This window comes from Carlito syrichta, unplaced genomic scaffold (assembly GCF_000164805.1).
Source record: "Carlito syrichta isolate Samal-C Ts95f unplaced genomic scaffold, Tarsius_syrichta-2.0.1 Scaffold313876, whole genome shotgun sequence".
NCBI lineage: Eukaryota > Metazoa > Chordata > Mammalia > Primates > Tarsiidae > Carlito > Carlito syrichta.
The window spans coordinates 98,898-115,557 of record NW_007257972.1 but is presented as its reverse complement, the minus strand read 5'-3'; the positions used below and the strand labels follow the sequence as shown (position 1 = coordinate 115,557).

At 40.8% G+C, this 16,660-nt stretch overlaps 1 protein-coding gene across 2 annotated transcripts in view; it reads right to left on the bottom strand.

The window, feature by feature from the left end:
- DNM3 (dynamin 3) overlaps positions 1–16,660 on the bottom strand; it is a 440,346-nt gene that overhangs the window by 369,114 nt on the left and 54,572 nt on the right. For both annotated transcript variants that reach the window (XM_021718845.1, XM_008070637.1), the window contains 3 exons: positions 14,261–14,403; positions 5,342–5,477; positions 2,422–2,489 (listed from right to left, as the gene is read on the bottom strand). In XM_021718845.1, coding sequence (XP_021574520.1) covers positions 2,422–2,489; positions 5,342–5,477; positions 14,261–14,403 — 347 coding nt within the window. The remainder of the gene's footprint in view (positions 1–2,421; positions 2,490–5,341; positions 5,478–14,260; positions 14,404–16,660) is intronic.

Here is a 16,660-nt window from a genome sequence, read left to right as displayed (position 1 = left end):
TTCTCCAAGTAAGATACAGAATAAAATCCAAATTATTCAGCCTAATATTAAAAATTGTCCACTATCTGACTCTAATCTTTCTTTGTAGTTATTTTCTCCTCTCCTTTCATGTACTCCATGTTTCTGTCAATTTGCCTTTATTTACACTAACATTTTATGTCTTTGCCTTTGTCTATGGGTTTCATTTCACGCTTTTTACAATTTCAGCCTATTCAAATCCCACCTGTGCTTCAAAGTCCCGCTCAAAAGCAACTATGTTCTACAGCTCCAGTCTTTCTCTGAACCCCAACTCTACTTCACATTGCAGTAATCTGAGCACATATTTTAGTCCCATTATGATACTAGCAGGGAGCGTGGGCATCTTGGTTTTCTTGGTTTGCCCCACAGGACCATCTCCCTTGCTTGCTCATGGTTGGCACTCAGAGTTGGCAAAACAAACAAGAAAAATAAAACGTCCTCTATCAGGTCCTTCATGGGCAAAGATAACTTCTATTATTCAAATATCTAGCAGAATCAAACGGGAATTTTTTTTTTCAAATTAAGTATGTTTAAGGGCCTTAGTAATCACACTATTATTATGTTTTATACTCAAGACATTGCACAATTCTTATCTTACAGGCAAATTTACCCTAGAATAGTGAGAATACCCAATCTCTTCTGTTGATATGCATGTAAGTAAAAAATCTACAACTAAAAATTACTGAGTTTCTGCAATAAAATTCAACAAAAATGTATCTGGTAAGGAGTTTTGCAAGCCAAGTAAAAGTACTACATTTGGTTGAGTAGAAATACTTTATAACCCCAAAACTGTAATATAGTTCCACTGCATTTATGAGATAAACATGCTCAAATACTAGATCTGCTAAAGAACAAGAGTGTCGATACCAAATATGTTCTGGGTTTGCTGAAGAAGAAAGAAAGTCAGGAACTTAGAAACCATATTGATGTTAAGAGAAAAACATCAGATTTGGTTGTGGATATTTCCTCCTTTTTATTTTTACCCATACTATTTGGCACTTGAGCAGACTGCAAATTTTAAAACAACAGATAACTCAAACATCCTAACTCTCTTGGACAGTCACCCGCCACACACACTCATCGTCAAGCTTTGCTCCCTCGGGGTCTGCTCCCAACACAGTCTCAACGTGGACCCGTGGCAGATGCTGAGCCGCAGCTGACAACAGACAGAGGACTTCTCCTTCATATGCTGTCATCTATGAACTAGGCAACTTATGCTTTATTGCTTGGAATTCAGGACACTTCAATTTCACATATGTTCATTAATTACATTTAGCCTTCCGTACAAGAACTCAAGAAATGTGCGTTTTAAAATTATTTTTATCATAGTTCTTTTAAAAAATGTGTTATCAACTGAATGTTTGCATTCTCCCTTAAATTCATATGTTGCAACTCTACCCCTCAAAGTAATGGAATTCGGAGGTAGGGCCTTTTGGAGGAGATCAGGTCATATGGGCAAATCCCCAAGGATTACTGTCCTTGAAAAAAGAGGCCAGCTAGCTAGCTAGCACTCTTTCTGCCACGAGAGGACACAATGAGAAGCTGGCAGTTACTACCTGAAAGAGGGCTCTCACCAGAACCCAACCAGGCTGGCACCCTTATCTCGGATTTACAGTCTCCAGAACTGGGAAAATAATCCTGTCTATGGTAATTTGCTATGGCAGCCAAACTGACTAGGTTAGAAAATGACTTTAAAAAATCTCATTTTAAACGAGGGGAAATCCAGGCATGAGTTTCACCCTATCCCTATCCTGCCCCGCTCAGGTCCCCGTGTGCTTCTCTCCACAGTCTTCACACCAGCCAGAACTCGTGACTTCCGTCCCCAGGGGTATGTGTTGTCCACTCCTTCCACTTGGGAGTCCTTTCTTTAATCCTCCAGCATCAATAACCTCCATTCCATTCTTCCATCCTCTCCTGCCTCATCATACCACCACCCACTTCATATATGTGCCCCCAATACACAAGCACACATGCATACACAATGCACACTGGCCTGTTGAAATCATTCTATCTTCAGGCAAGGTTAATCTCAAAAGTAAACACCTTCGTTAGTCTTTCCAATCTGGCTCCACAACTCCAGTCAAGATGAATCTGCCCTTCTCTGTGTAAGTAATGATCACTTCTGAGCATGTCTGGCTAAAACCCAAGGTTCTTCTATGAATTCCCTGTTATGTTGAGCACAGGCTGAAAATGCAGATGTTTTTGCTTTTTAAATGGGAAAAAACTGACTACAACAATACAGAAAATTATCATTATACCCCAAACCAGTATTTCCTGTTTCTTATTCCCACCTCTGTATTCTACTCTGGTCAGTGATGAAAAGACTACTTTAATAGCCATTTATAAACAAAAATTTTCTTTTGGTAGCTTAAACTGAAGACCAGAAAAATCTGAATCACTTGCCTGATACCATGTATGTTTTTGATTGCATAGCTTATTTCTCTTCGCAATTCTTTCTCATTGAACTCCATCTGCAGATGCAAAATGAGCCATGGTTATGACACTTAATTCCTTTGAATAATATTATTGAACATTACAGAATGAGAATAACTTGACTTAGTTATTAATAAATGGATACTCATGTTTTTCCTAACCTAAACCCAGATGGTCAAACCATCTGTTTATATAAATCTCAAGACAGTATAGAACATTCGGGATTTCTGGAAGTTTTAGTGCAGTGAATTTTAACTCTGTTACAGATATGGAGTGCTAGTATAAGAATGCTTCTGGACATAAATCCAGCCATTCATTTGTAATGAATAATTCTTAATTCTTTTGCTGAATATGGTAGAGTTGTGGGCATAGGTAAATGCATAAAGAGGGTGCCACCTGATGTGCAAGAGCAGAACAGCTGTACCAAACCTAACAAAGGCTGTCTTTTGTCCCAGTCATTTTAACCACCTGAGTTCAAGGCCTCTTTGTAAAAAAAAATTAATATTTCACCAATTCAACACAGGACAGATTACTGTACAAATTATTTCTCAGAAGTCCTAGGTACCATAAATCTGCTTGGAAATGGGATCAAAGTGTCATGAGCCTAGACCTGAAGGAACATCCAGAGAACATTCGGTTCGGCCCCTGGCTCCTGAGATTTGGCCTCTCAGGCTTCATTGTCTGTCCATTTCGCCCTCACACTTCATTCCCTGGAGCCATGAATTGCTTCAGGTCTGTATTCACACCCTGTGGCTTCACAGCACACATCCCTCATCATTCCTCCTTTCTGTCAGGAACACCCGCCCCACCCCACCTCTTGCTGCTGAGCTAGTTGCTCGTCTTTCCATGCTCAGCACAGAGGCCTGGCTCGCTGGGACGTGTGTCTGTGGGATTGTTTCCACAGCACCCTGCACTGAAGTATATCATTTTACTTAGCACATTTTTTTTTTTTTTTTGAGTTGGAGTCTCACTCTGTCGCCCAGGCTTGAGCTTTTCATACGCCCCCGGCCCCCGCAGCCTCGACCTGCTGGGCTCAGGCAACCCTTCCGCCTCAGCCTTCCCAGTAGCCGAAACTACAGGCGCGTGCTACCACGCCTGGCTATTTTGATTTATTGTAGAGATGAGGTCTCGCCAAGTTGCCCGGGCGGGTCTCAAACCCATGGGCTCAGGCAATCCACTCGCCTTGGCCTCCCAAAGTGCTGGGATTACAGGCTGAGCCATCGAACCCGGCCTACTTAGCACATGTTTTTGTTTTTTGTTTTTTGAGTTGAAGTCTCACTCTGTCACTCAGACTGGAGTACTGTGGCTGCTGCCAGCCACCACAGCCTCAACCTGCTAGGCTCCAGCGATCCTTCCGCCTCAGCCTTCCCAGCAGCTGGAACTACAGGCGCGCGTTACCACACCCGGCTAGTTTTTTTTTTTAATTTATTGTAGAAATGAGGTCTCACCAAGTTGCCCGCGGCAAGTCTCGAACCCGCAGGCTCAGGCAATCCACTCGCCTCGGCCTCCCAAAGCGCTGGGATTACAGGCTGAACCACCGAGCCCGGCTTACTTAGCACATTTTAAAGAAATGATCTATTTGCCCACCTGCCGCCCACACCAGGATGTAAGCCCCTGCCTCTTTGTATGGGCACAAGCACCACAGTCCCTAAGACTACATAACTGCCTATGGGGCGTTTTACACCTGGTTGTCCAGAACCATGCCTCTGTACAAATGCAGCTCTTCCTCACTTCCCTGACAAGCACACCCTACACTCAGCTGTGGAAGCCAAAACCCAAGGACTTATCTGAAATCTTCTTTCTTCCACATTCCACATCAGTTCAATCCCTGGCAATCGCACCTCCCAAATCCCGAAGCCTCCATGCCTCTCCATCCTCTCTTGCCAGGGCATTTTTCTCCCTTGCACAGCATCTTCCAAGACTTTGCGCCCAACTGTGTGTTTATAATTTTATACTCCTCTTCTTTAAAGGGGACTCCAAAACCGTAAAAACTTCAGGCCCCACAGAAAATGAATCCACTACTAGTCTGGCCCTACCATTTTCATTCCTTGACTTGTCTGTTACCTTTTGACAATCCAGCAGACATAGTGCTACTTCAAAATCATCAGATCAGGTCTCATCCCTACTTAAAACCCTCCTGTAACTTCCCATTATTAAACATAAACACCTTACCTCAACATTGAAAGCCTGTGTGGCTAGACACCTTCCTTCTCCCCACTCCCAATCTCAACTCCCCTCACCGCCTCTCCTCATCAACCATATCGGTTCCTCACCTGCCCTCTTCTTTCCTGCTTTAGGGTTTTGCCCGAGGTTGCTCCTTTGGCCTTGACCGACCCTGTTCCCCCAGACTTGTACATTGCCATGTACTCCTTTATGCCATTTTGGACACAATTTAAATGTCCTCTACTCAGACATGAACTATCTGAATGTCCCATTAAAAGTAGTTCACCCAGCCCCTCTCTCTCACATCATCTTGTTGTAATAACACTTGACATTTTCCTTTTTTAAAAAATCAATTTGTTAATCTTCTGTCTTTTCCCACTAGACCAAAAAGGACACTCTCTGTCTTCACCACTGGCACCTGGAACTTTAACGTATAGTAAGTCCTCAAGAAATATCTTTAAGTTAATTAGACAACAAATAAACATTGTAGGAAACCCAGTTGGTTTTTCCTTTTAAAATAATGTGAAATATAGTTAAATACCATTAAATAAAATCAAAATCATCAGAAAATATTTCTCTCCTTAATTTAATTTCGGGTATGGAGGTTTTTGTTCAAAGAACTATCTTAGTCTCATGGCACTCATGATAATATTTTATCAGGAGCTTTGTAAAGCAGAATATGAAATGAAGTGAACTGAGAGAAAGAAAAATAACATTTGGTACAAACCTTTACTATCTCAAAAGGGAAGCGTTCATGGAAAATACGATTGATTTTAGCACCACCTGAGAGTTCCAGAGTGTCTACTTGATCTCCTGATCCTTCAATTCTCTTCTCAAAGTCCACCGCAAATTGCTGAACCATTCTACAGTTGTGAAAGAGAAATACATTCAAGTCAAAGTTACAAGCCTTTGCATTCCTCATATTTACTGTGTATGTTCCTTAGAATTTCTTTTCTGGTGTTCTTAGTGGCACCTACTGGCAGAGTTAACACTGCACTCTATTCACACTCAAGATGTGATTATATTACATAAACATTGTTATGGTTTAAACATTCAATTAGGATAAATATTTTAAATATCTTTGTCTTTAAATGCATTCTGTCCATTTGGTTGCAACCATGAAATGGTATTAAAACAGAAACAAAGAACTGAGTACCACATGTTCTCACTCATAAGTGGACCCCGAACATTTACCATACTACTATAAGAAAGGGATTGGCAATAGCGGGACACTGCCAGGGGAAGGGGGCGGGAGTGCACATAACATTAATAAGCGTGCCTGATCTCAAACCAGGCAAAGTGGAGACCAAAAGGAGGCCCACACTTTACCTGTATGATGATCATGTGTATATCTAATACTGAATTGTACCCCACATCTTTAAAATTAAAAAATAAATAATGCCGGGCTCGGTGGCTCAGCCTGTAATCCCGCGCCTTTGGGAGGCTGAGGTGAGTGGATTGCCTGAACCCACGGGTTCGAGACCCGCCTGGGCAGCGAGACCTTATCTCTACAATAAAAATTAAAAAATCAGCCGGGCGTGATAGCGCATGCCTGTAATTCCAGTTACTTGGAAGGCTAAGGCGGAAGGATTGCCGGAGCCCAGCAGGTCGGGGTTGCGGTGGCCGGGAGCGGCCACTGTACTCCAGTCTGGGCGACAGAATGAGACTCCAACTCAAAATAAATAAATAATATAAAAGAAAAAAGGAATATTTATATTAAAAATTAAAGTTAAGCAATAAAACTTTATGTAGAACGGATAAATAAACCTTGGCTCCTATGACATCACAATCGCCTAGTGTCCCAAATGCTCCAGCAGAGCTCCTCATGCTATATGAGCTACCCTTCCTCCCCCAATACCACAGCCTCAATCTCTCCTTCTTATCCTATACCTCATCCTATGTAACCTCAAGGGTGCCATCGCTTCAAGGGTTAGCAATGGATGTTTCTCTGAGTCTTGCAGCCTAGCCCAGTGTGAAAGCGTGGCCATATTCCCAGCCGTCTCCTGGATATTTCCTTAGTTGCCTTGAATACCCCTAAAACTGAACCTCTCAACTTCTCTCATTCCCAAGCCTGCCAATTCGCCTGTACTCATGGTGGATGACCCACCTACCCACAGCAGGATATCTGGGGCAACCTGTAGTACTCCCTCTCCCTTACCCTGCACTGCTAGAGCCACCAGTCGCTAATCATTCCCCTGCCTTCACATCCCTCAGCCAGTAGAGCTACTCCTCTTCTCCCCCCGACATTACTTGGTTCAGCCCTCAGCAATGCCTCCTGGGATCACTGAAGCCAACTCCAGGTGACCATCCTGCCTTTGGACTTACCTTTTTAAAAAAAAAAAAAAAAAGATGTAAGGTACAATTCAGGGTTCGGTATATAAATATTCATTATGCAGGTACCCTTGTTGATGAGGTTGCCCCCCATCCCCCAGCAGATTCCCACTACTGCCAATCCCGCCTCCCACCCTAGCAGTTTCCCACTACTGCCAATCCTTTTCTTATAGCATTATGACAATTGTTCAAGGTCCACTTATGAGTCAGATCATATGATACTCAGTTCTTTGTTTCTGAGATAGATCACTCAGTATTATAGACTCTAAGACCATCCAAGTTGCTGTGACGTTCATAATTTTGTCCTTCTTTATGGCTGTGTAATATTCCATCGTGTATATGTACCACATTTTTTAAATCCAGTCCCCTGTTGATAGGCAGAACAGTTGGTTCCTTGTTTTTGCTATTGTGAAAAATGCTGCAATAAGCATACATGTGTGGGTATCTTTTCCATAGAGTGATTTGAGTTCCTCTGGGTATATTCCCAGAAGGGGGATTGCAGGGTCATATGGGAGGTCAATTTTTAGATCTTTTAGGAATTGCCAAACTGTTTTTCATAGACAGTGTATCAGTTTACACTCCCACCAACAGTGTAGAAAAGTTCCCTTTTCCCCACATCCTCTCTAGCATCTGTTATTTTTGAGTTATTGATGATGGCCATCTTGACTGCAGTTAGGTGGTATCTCAGTGTAGTTTTAATTTTCATTTCTTTGATGATTAGTGAGGATGAGCATTTTTTCATGTATCTGTAACTGCTCGTATGTCCTCTTTTGAGAAGTGTCTATTCATATCTTTTGCCCATTTCGCAATGAGACTATTTTTTTCTTTTTTGGCATGTTTGAGTTCCTCGTAGATCCTAGATATTAGGCCTTTGTCAGACATACAGTTGGTAAATATTTGTTCCCAGTCTGTGGGCTGTGTCTCCCTGCTCTCTTGATGGTTTCTTTAGCTTTGCAGAAGCTTTTCAGTTTGATGAGGTCCCACTTATCAATCTTATCTCTTATGCATGGGCACTTGGGGTTTTGATTAGGAATTGATTGCCAGTTCCAATTTCCATAAGGGTGCCTCCTGCATTTTCTAAGGTTCTTATAGTTTGAGGTTTTACGTTTAGCTCTTTGATCCATTTAGAGTTGATTTTTGTGTATGGTGATAGGTAGGAGACTTGTTTTAATCTTCTGCGTGTGGTCAGCCAGTTTTCCCAGCACCATTTACTGAATAGGTTCTCCTCTCCCCAGTGGTTGGTGGTAGAGGCTTTGTTGAAGATGAGTTGGTTCAGAGATTGAGGTTTTGCTTCTGGAATTCCTGTCCTGTTCCATTGGTCTACATGCCTGTTCTTGTACCAATACTAGGCTGTTTTGATTCTTGTAGCTTTATAATAAAGTTTAAAGTCTGGGAGTATGATACCTCCTGCTTTGTTTTGCTGTTATTGTTGTTGTTTTGCTGAGGATTGTTTTGGCTATTTATGGTTGTTTATGTTTTCATATGAATTCCTGTATTGTCATTTCTAGGTCTGAGAAGAATGCTGCTGGTAATTTAATGGGTATTACGTTAAATCTGTAGATTGCCTTGGGTAGGATGGACATCTTAACAATGTTGATTCTTCCTATCCACGAGCATGGAATATTTTTCCATTTGTTTGTGTCATCTTTGATATCTTTGAGTAGTGTTTTATAGTTTTAGTTGTAAGGGTCTTTGACGTCTCTGGTTAGGAAGATGCCAAGGTATTTCATTTTTTGTGTGGCTATTGTGAATGGGATTGTGCTTTTTATTTGGGTTTGTTTGTTTATTGTTGGTGTATAGAAATGCAACTGGTTTTTTGCACATTTATTTTATACCCTGAGATTTTGCCAAAGTCCTTAATCAGTGCAAGGAGGTTTTTAACAGATTCTCTTGGGTTTTTGAGGTATAGGATCAAGTCATCTGCAAAGAGGGATAACTTGACTTCCTCATTTCCTATTTGGATACCCCTGACTTCCTTCTCTTGTCTGCTTGCTCTAGCTAGAACTTCAAAAACGACGTTAAAGAGGAGGGATGAGAGCGGGCAGGCTTGTGTTGTTCCAGTTTTCAGGGGAAATGGTTCCAATTTCTGTCTGTTTAGCAGTATGCCGGCTGTGGGTTTCTTGTAGATGGTTCTGACTATTTTGAGGTATGTTCCATCTATGCCTAGATGTTCAAGGGTTTTTATCAAGAAGGGATGCTGGATTTTATCAAAAGCTTTTCCTGTGTCTAATGATATAATCATGTGGCTTTTGTTTTTACATCTGTTGATGTATTTAATTATGTTTATGGTCTTGCAAATGTTGAACCAGTCCTGCATCCTGGGGATGAAGCCTACTTGGTCATGGTAAATGATTTTTGAGATGTGCAGCAAAATTCTACAAAACATACAAGGAAGAACTGATACCAATCCTACTGAAAGTATTGAGAATTGAGAAAGATAGAACTCTCCTCAAATCACTTTTTGAAGCTAATATCACATTGATACCCCAACCAGGTAAAGATCCAACAAGGAGTACTACAGGCCAATATCCTTGATGAATATAGATGCTAAAATTCTCAACAGGATCCTAGCAAACTGAATCTAAGGACACATCTCAAAAATCGTCCCCCACGACCAAGTAACCTTCGTCCCTGCAAATATTTTTGTCAAGGTCAGACCTCACTCTGCCAGAACAACACAGATCTGCGGCCCCTAAGCCCCTCTACAACTGGCTCTGGATTTGCTTTTCAATGGCTCCCCACAATTTGATAATACAATCAAAATACCTTACCCTACCCCCCAAGATGCTTCATGGCCTGGCCCTGGCTACATCTTCAACCCCATCCTTCACCACTCATCCTGCTCACTCTCCATACCTACCATAAGGAAGCCACTTGCGGTTCTCCAAAAGTACCACGCACTGGTGATTTTACACGTGTTTTTCTTTCCACTCAGAATGCCATCCTCTCTTTCCCTTGCACTCTTGACTAATTTTTCTCTGTCCGCAAGACCCAGCTCAAGTATTTGCTTATTCCAGGAAACCTTTCCTGATGTGTGACTTTACCACCACTCCTCGTCATCAGTGAGGGCCCTCCTTTGCCTGCCAGGCAGTTCTAGTGGCGCACAGCAGAGTGCACCGCATCTCCCTGCCTACCAGTCACTCCTCTAAGGGGAAAGGCCTTCGTTCCACTCACCTCTCCCAGCTCAACAGATCAGGGAGAGTCAATAAGTACTAGCTAAATAAAGGAATGAGTTACTGTAATGTGGCCGGTTTAAAAAACAAGAAAGAAATAGAAAAACATAGCTGTTTCCATCTTGATTACTAGGTTTTGAAACTCTAAGTTTGACATATTGGAACTGCTTTCAACTTCGAAATCAAACAGGAAAAACATTCAAGTCATCTAAAATTTGTATCTTTTTATCTTCTTCCATCAAACTCATGGGTGAATAAAAGGGAACTGCAAAACATGAAGGCCAGAAAAGCCATTGTGTCTAGCTATGTCCATGTATATGCTAACGTAATTTTTAAAACACACCTGGAAGATATAACATGACATTTGCACTGAAATACTGATAAATTTTAGAAAATCTAGCTCCAGCCACTCCTTTGCCCAAGCCCTATGCTCCAGCCACCTAGCTCAGTAGAGATCCTCAAGCAGGCTGTACCAAAGTTTACACAATTCTCCCGCCCTCCTCCTTCCACCTGATGGAGCTTCTCTCACCCTCCAGCCTCCATGTTCTCTGTGAACTCACACACCTTCCTTCCTCACATGTAATTGCTTCCTCCGCTCAGCTCCCTTAACATTTTATATTTAGCAGAAACAGCATTTATTCTGTTTTAAAACAATTGTTTGCTCATATGTCTGTTTTCCCCTACTCTATGACTTCTTGAGAGCAAAAACCTTATTCATGGTTGAATCCCTGGTAGATAACAGAACCAGACAGAGAAGTGTGCTTGAGAAATTAGAGGAAGGAGGAAAAAAAGAAGGGAAGGCAGGAAGGAAGGAAGGAAGAGAAGAAAGAAATAGGTCAGAAAGGACAGGGCTGTAAGGAAGGAGCAGAATCAGCCCTCTACAAGTCAAAAATCTAGCTGTGAAAAATTCTGTCATCTGAGTCCAACAAAGTCAGAGGCAAGACCAGTCTTTGCATGGATAATAGTTTCAGTTGGATGTTAAGAGGGCTAGTTTTCCTTGCTCTGTAACTTCAAGAGTTTTTATAAGAACTTAACCTTACCTAAGAATAAAAAGAAAGAATAAGCTAGCAAAGAGTTACATCCATGAGAAACTTATTTTTTGTATGATCTTATCATTTTTTAATGAATTAATATAAGATGCATTTCAGATGTTATTTAAATAATGTGAGTCTTTTAAAATTTCCCCACAAAAACCTCCTTACACTGATAAAGGCCTTCGGCAAAGTTGCAGGATATAAAATAAATGTGCAAAAGACAATTGCATTTCTTTACACCAATAATAAACAAACAAAACCCAAATAAAAAGCACAATTCCATTCACAATAGCCACACAAAAAATGAAATACCTTGGCATCTTCCTAACCAGAGACGTGAAAGACCTTTACAATGAAAACTACAAAACTCTGCTCAAAGAAATCAAAGATGACACAAACAACTGGAAAAATATCCCATGCTCATGGATTGGAAGAATCAACATTGTGAAGATGTCCATCTTGCCTAAGGCAATCTACAGATTCAATGTAATACCTATCAAATTACCAGCAACATTCTTCTCAGACCTAGAAAAAACAACACAGGAATTCATATGGAAACACAAACGACCAAGAATAGCCAGAACAATCCTTAGTAAAAAAAACAAAGCAGGTGGTATCACATTACCAGACTTCAAACTTTACTATAAAGCTACAATCATCAAAACAGCTTGGCATTGGTATAGGAACAGGCATATAGATCAATGGAATAGAACTGAGATTCCAGAAGCAAAACCTCAATTTCTCAACCAACTCATCTTCGACAAAGCCTCCACCACCTACCACTGGGGGAGAGGAGAACCTATTCAGTAAATGGTGCTGGGAAAACTGGCTGTCCACATGCAGAAGATTGAAACAGGACCCCTATCTATCCCCATATACAAAAATTAACTCCAAATGGATCAGAGACCTAAATGTAAAACCTCAAACCATAAGAACCTTAGAAAATGAAGGACATACCCTCATGGAAATTGGAACTGGCATCCAATTCCTAAACAAAACCTGAAACCCACAGGCCATAAGAGAGAAGACAGACAGACAAGTGGGACCTCAATAAACTGACAAGCTTCTGCAAAGCCAAAGAAACCATCAAGAGAGCAGGGAGACAACCCACAGACTGGGAAAAAGTATTTGTCAACTCCAGGTCTGACAAAGGCTTAACATCTTGGATCTATAAGGAACTCAAACGTACTGAAAAGAAAAAAAAACAAACAACCCCATTATAAAATGGGCAAAAGATATGAGCAGACACGTCACAAAGGGAAGACATCCGAGCAGCCAACAGACACATGAAGAAATGCTCAACCTCACTAATCATCAGGAAGATGCAAATCAAAACTACACTGAGATACCACCTAACTCCAGTCAGAATGGCAATTATCAATAACTCAAAAAATAACAGTTGTTGGAGAGGTTGTGGCGAAAAGGGAACACTCCTACACTGTTGGTGGGAGTGTAAAATAGTGCAACCTCTGTGGAAAGCAGCGTGGCGATTCCTAAAAGCTCTAAACATCAACTTCCCATATGACCCTGCAATCCCCCTACTGGGAATATACCCTGAAGAACTCAAATCATTCTATAAAAAAGATACCCGCACACAAATGTTTATTGCAACATTGTTCACAATAGCAAGAACCTGGAACCAACCATGCTGTCTATCAAAAGAGAACTGGATTAAAAAAATGTGGTACATATACATGATGGAATACTATGCAGCCATAAAATAGAACAAAATCATGAATTTCACAGCAACCTGGATGGAACTAGAGTCTATAATACTGAGTGACCTCTCACAGAAACAAAGATCTGAGTATCACATGTTCTCACTGATATAGTGGACCTTGATCATCCAATGCACTACCCTAAGAAAATGACTGACAGTGGTGGGAGACCATGGGGGGAGTGGGACTAATGGTAGTAAACATCTGTCTGGGGATGGGGAGACACCTGTTATCAACAAGGGGGTCTGAATGAAGCATATTTGTATACCTAACCCTTAACTGTACCCCACAATATCATAATAAAAAATATTGATTTAAAAAAAAATGCTCCCCGGATAAAGAAAAGATAAATGCTTAAGGTGATGGACATCCCAATTACCCAAATTTTGTCATTATACACTACATAAATGTATCAAAATATCACATGTACCCTGAAATATGTACCTCTATTATGTATGAATAAAATAATTACAATAAAAAACAAATAAAAATAAAATTTCCCCACAAAGAAATTATATTGTGCATTCTAAATGCCAAATTAAGGGTGTTTTTGATTGCCAAACTGCAGAGGCATAAAACGCTGTAAGTAGTATCAAATATCTTTGGAGGTAGACCTCAGGTGTCCAGAATGTAAGCAGGGTAGGGGTGTTTTGTGATTGAGAGGGACCTGAGGCAAGTTGCATCACCAGGTTAAACAGACAGATGAGGCCAGAGAAGTTAAGGGAGATAATAAAGGTACAAGATATAAAGAGTTGGTAATTCTCTAACAACTCAGCTATCTTACCCCAAGGCTCCTCAGGGATAAATCTAGTATCCCAAGGATAACACAAGAAGATTGTAGACAAGTGAAAAGATGCTTGGCACTTTTCACACTTGTATTTTTAATAATTTACATTACCAAAAAGGGAAAATAAATTTAAATATGACCATATTACTTGTACTCTTTTAATTAAATCCTTGGTTTTCAGTCCACTAAAAATACATACAGATAAATTACATGAAATAATTGAAATTAAAAGGTGGTAAAGTACAAGTGACATGATTGAAAAATACATATGACATTTTCATCTGCATTTACCCACTTCTAAGATTAGGGACAAAATCCCCAGTGAATTATCACCATTGGTTTTTTTCTCACTGAGTCTAGCTTTTAGATCACAATTAAATTGGGCATGGAAATGGGCAATTGTTAAGTTTATAATAACTGAATAAGATCAATAATTATTCAAGAAAACACAAGGACTCAAGGGTCACTGTATAACATACAGAGAGCCTCATATATTTCCATGTGCTTCTGTTAAGCCTTGAAAACAACATGACAAATTAAGGCAAAAACAAACTGAAGAGATTAGTTTACAATGCTGAACAAAGGAAGGGAAAGGTGACTTACTGTAGCAATGCTTTGGTCTTCCTGGTGGGGTCTTCTGGTTTGAAGTTTTTGTAGGCTTCTACTTCATGTTCTATGGAGAGCAACTGTCCCTGTAACTTGTTCCTGAAGTTTGGCAGGGTATCTCGAATGTGGTTGGTAAGTTGCTAAATAAAACAAAATCATACACATGTATAACAGATTAAAGATTAACTCATGAGACAAAAATCAGCCCCCATTGTTTTCCTGATCATTCAAAACTTTAAAAATCCTATATACTTGTGAGACTGACTATGCAAGTAAATAGTGAGAAGCACGACTCCCTTTCCCTGTCCTTCAGAGATGCCCAAAATTCCTTCAGTCACTCACTTGGGCTATCTCATTACGTCAGGGAAGACCCTGGTAAAATTCAGCTAATGTTACTAATGAGGCTGCCTAATAGCCCTTTAGTGTGGACTGATTTATCAGGGCACTGACCTTGCAGAAAGGTTAAGTTAGAATGTGGTACAAAGGAAGGAAGCCGCCTGATATTCTCAAGGCTGAGCGGCTTACCACACTGATGAAGCTTAGGCAGCCAAGGGCCAGAGGTTCCTGTCCACTTTTAACTTTCCCTGCATTCTTCAGTTAAGGCAGGTCCCTCCTCTTACGTCATGGCTAGGCCCCAGTCCAGCTCTGGTTGGCCACTGGCTTGTGCCTTCAACAGACTAAACACAAAAACTCCAGGACTGAGTGAAGAGAGCTCTCTCTGCTTCTGACATCACTACCTATCCAACTGCTTTGGTGTTTCCACTGACATCAGCTGGCACCTTAAGCTCAGTGCAATGGAAACTGTTCTGAAAGACCATCTAGGAGTACAAGCTTAATTAAGAACAAAAGTGAACCTAAACCTAGACTGTTCAGCTCTCTGCTTCTGTTCTTTCTATTACAATACAGTTAAAGACTGATTAAAGTTAAAAGATAACCTTAAACTGCTTAAGTAATAAACTCAAGAGAAAGAGAGAATATAAATTTCCTAAAAAATGCAGGAAAGGAAAAATAAATTAAAAGTCAGGAGAATTGATATACCCAGATAGACCAAAGAAACAAAATCACCTTCATGTTTGTCTGAGGATACCTGAGTACATCAATTCAGTAAGTCCATAGTTATTTATTGTTGGTCATTCATAATCATCACTTCCTTGCCCACAATTATTAACTGTTATGTTAGCACCCTGGCACATGCTGCTGTCGTGGCTATGAAGCAGGCCACAAAAGAACGGCATTCCCATGTCACAAGAGCAAGGACCCCAACCTCACAGTAACAGCAGCCACAAGATGCCAGCAGCTACTTGACAGCATGGGAGCTGGTAAGTAACAAAAATACTTGGTTTTCACCTTTTGTCCCTCAGATATCTCCACAGCAAAGCAACACTGTGGACCACTCCTGGCTTTCTGAAGCACTTCATCCCTTGCATCCATGACACTAGACCTCTCATTTTTCTCCTAACCACTCTGGATATATCTTCTCCATCTCCTTTGACAATTCATTCTCTTCACCAGACCAGTAATCATTGACACTTCTCAAATCTGGGTCCTAGGCCTCTCTATGTTTGCTCTCAGTTCTCTCTTAAGGTAATCTCATTCCCTCAACGGCTTCAATAAATATCCAGACACCTTCAAATGTCTCCAGATAGGACTTCCTATGTTTGTTATAGGCAAACACACTTGACTTCTCCTCTTGAACGTGTCAACAGCACCTCAACCTCAAATGTGTCCAAAATCAAGTACCTGATCATCCTTCAGGGTTTCCCACTTTGTTAACTTCATAACAATATGGATACTTGAGAGTTAACGTTGACTCCACCCCTCCATCACCCAGCAGCACTAATCTATAAACAAGTTCTTAATTTTCCGAAACATTTCTTAGTTGGCTTTCTGTTCTATCCTCTCAGCCCTAACCATGACCAAGCTATAATAATTTCTCACTTTTACCTCTAACTGGTCTACTCTTGATCTTCCTGCCTGCAGCAACATATTCTTTTTAAAACCACGGATCTGTTTGTCATTTCTTTACTCTGATCCCTTAAATAACTCCTCAGTGTCCTTAGAGGAAGAGTCAAAATTCTCAACTTGGTCTACAAACATTGCAAGATCTAGCCACTGCCTATGTATTCAACTTTAGTTCATGCAACTCATTCCCTTTTCCTCTGCTTTCTTCCCAAATTTTTTTCAATTCCTCACAAACACCATGCCCTTTTCCAGTTTTTCCCATATAAACTGTCCCTCAGGGTCAGCTGTATCGGTGCACATTGAATCAGCAATAAAATTATTCTATTTTCTTTTTTTTTTTTTTTTTTATTTGAGCTGGAGTCTCACTCTGTCGCCCAGACTGGAGTGCAGTGGCCGCTCCCAGGCACTGCAGCCTCGACCTGCTGGGGTCCGGTG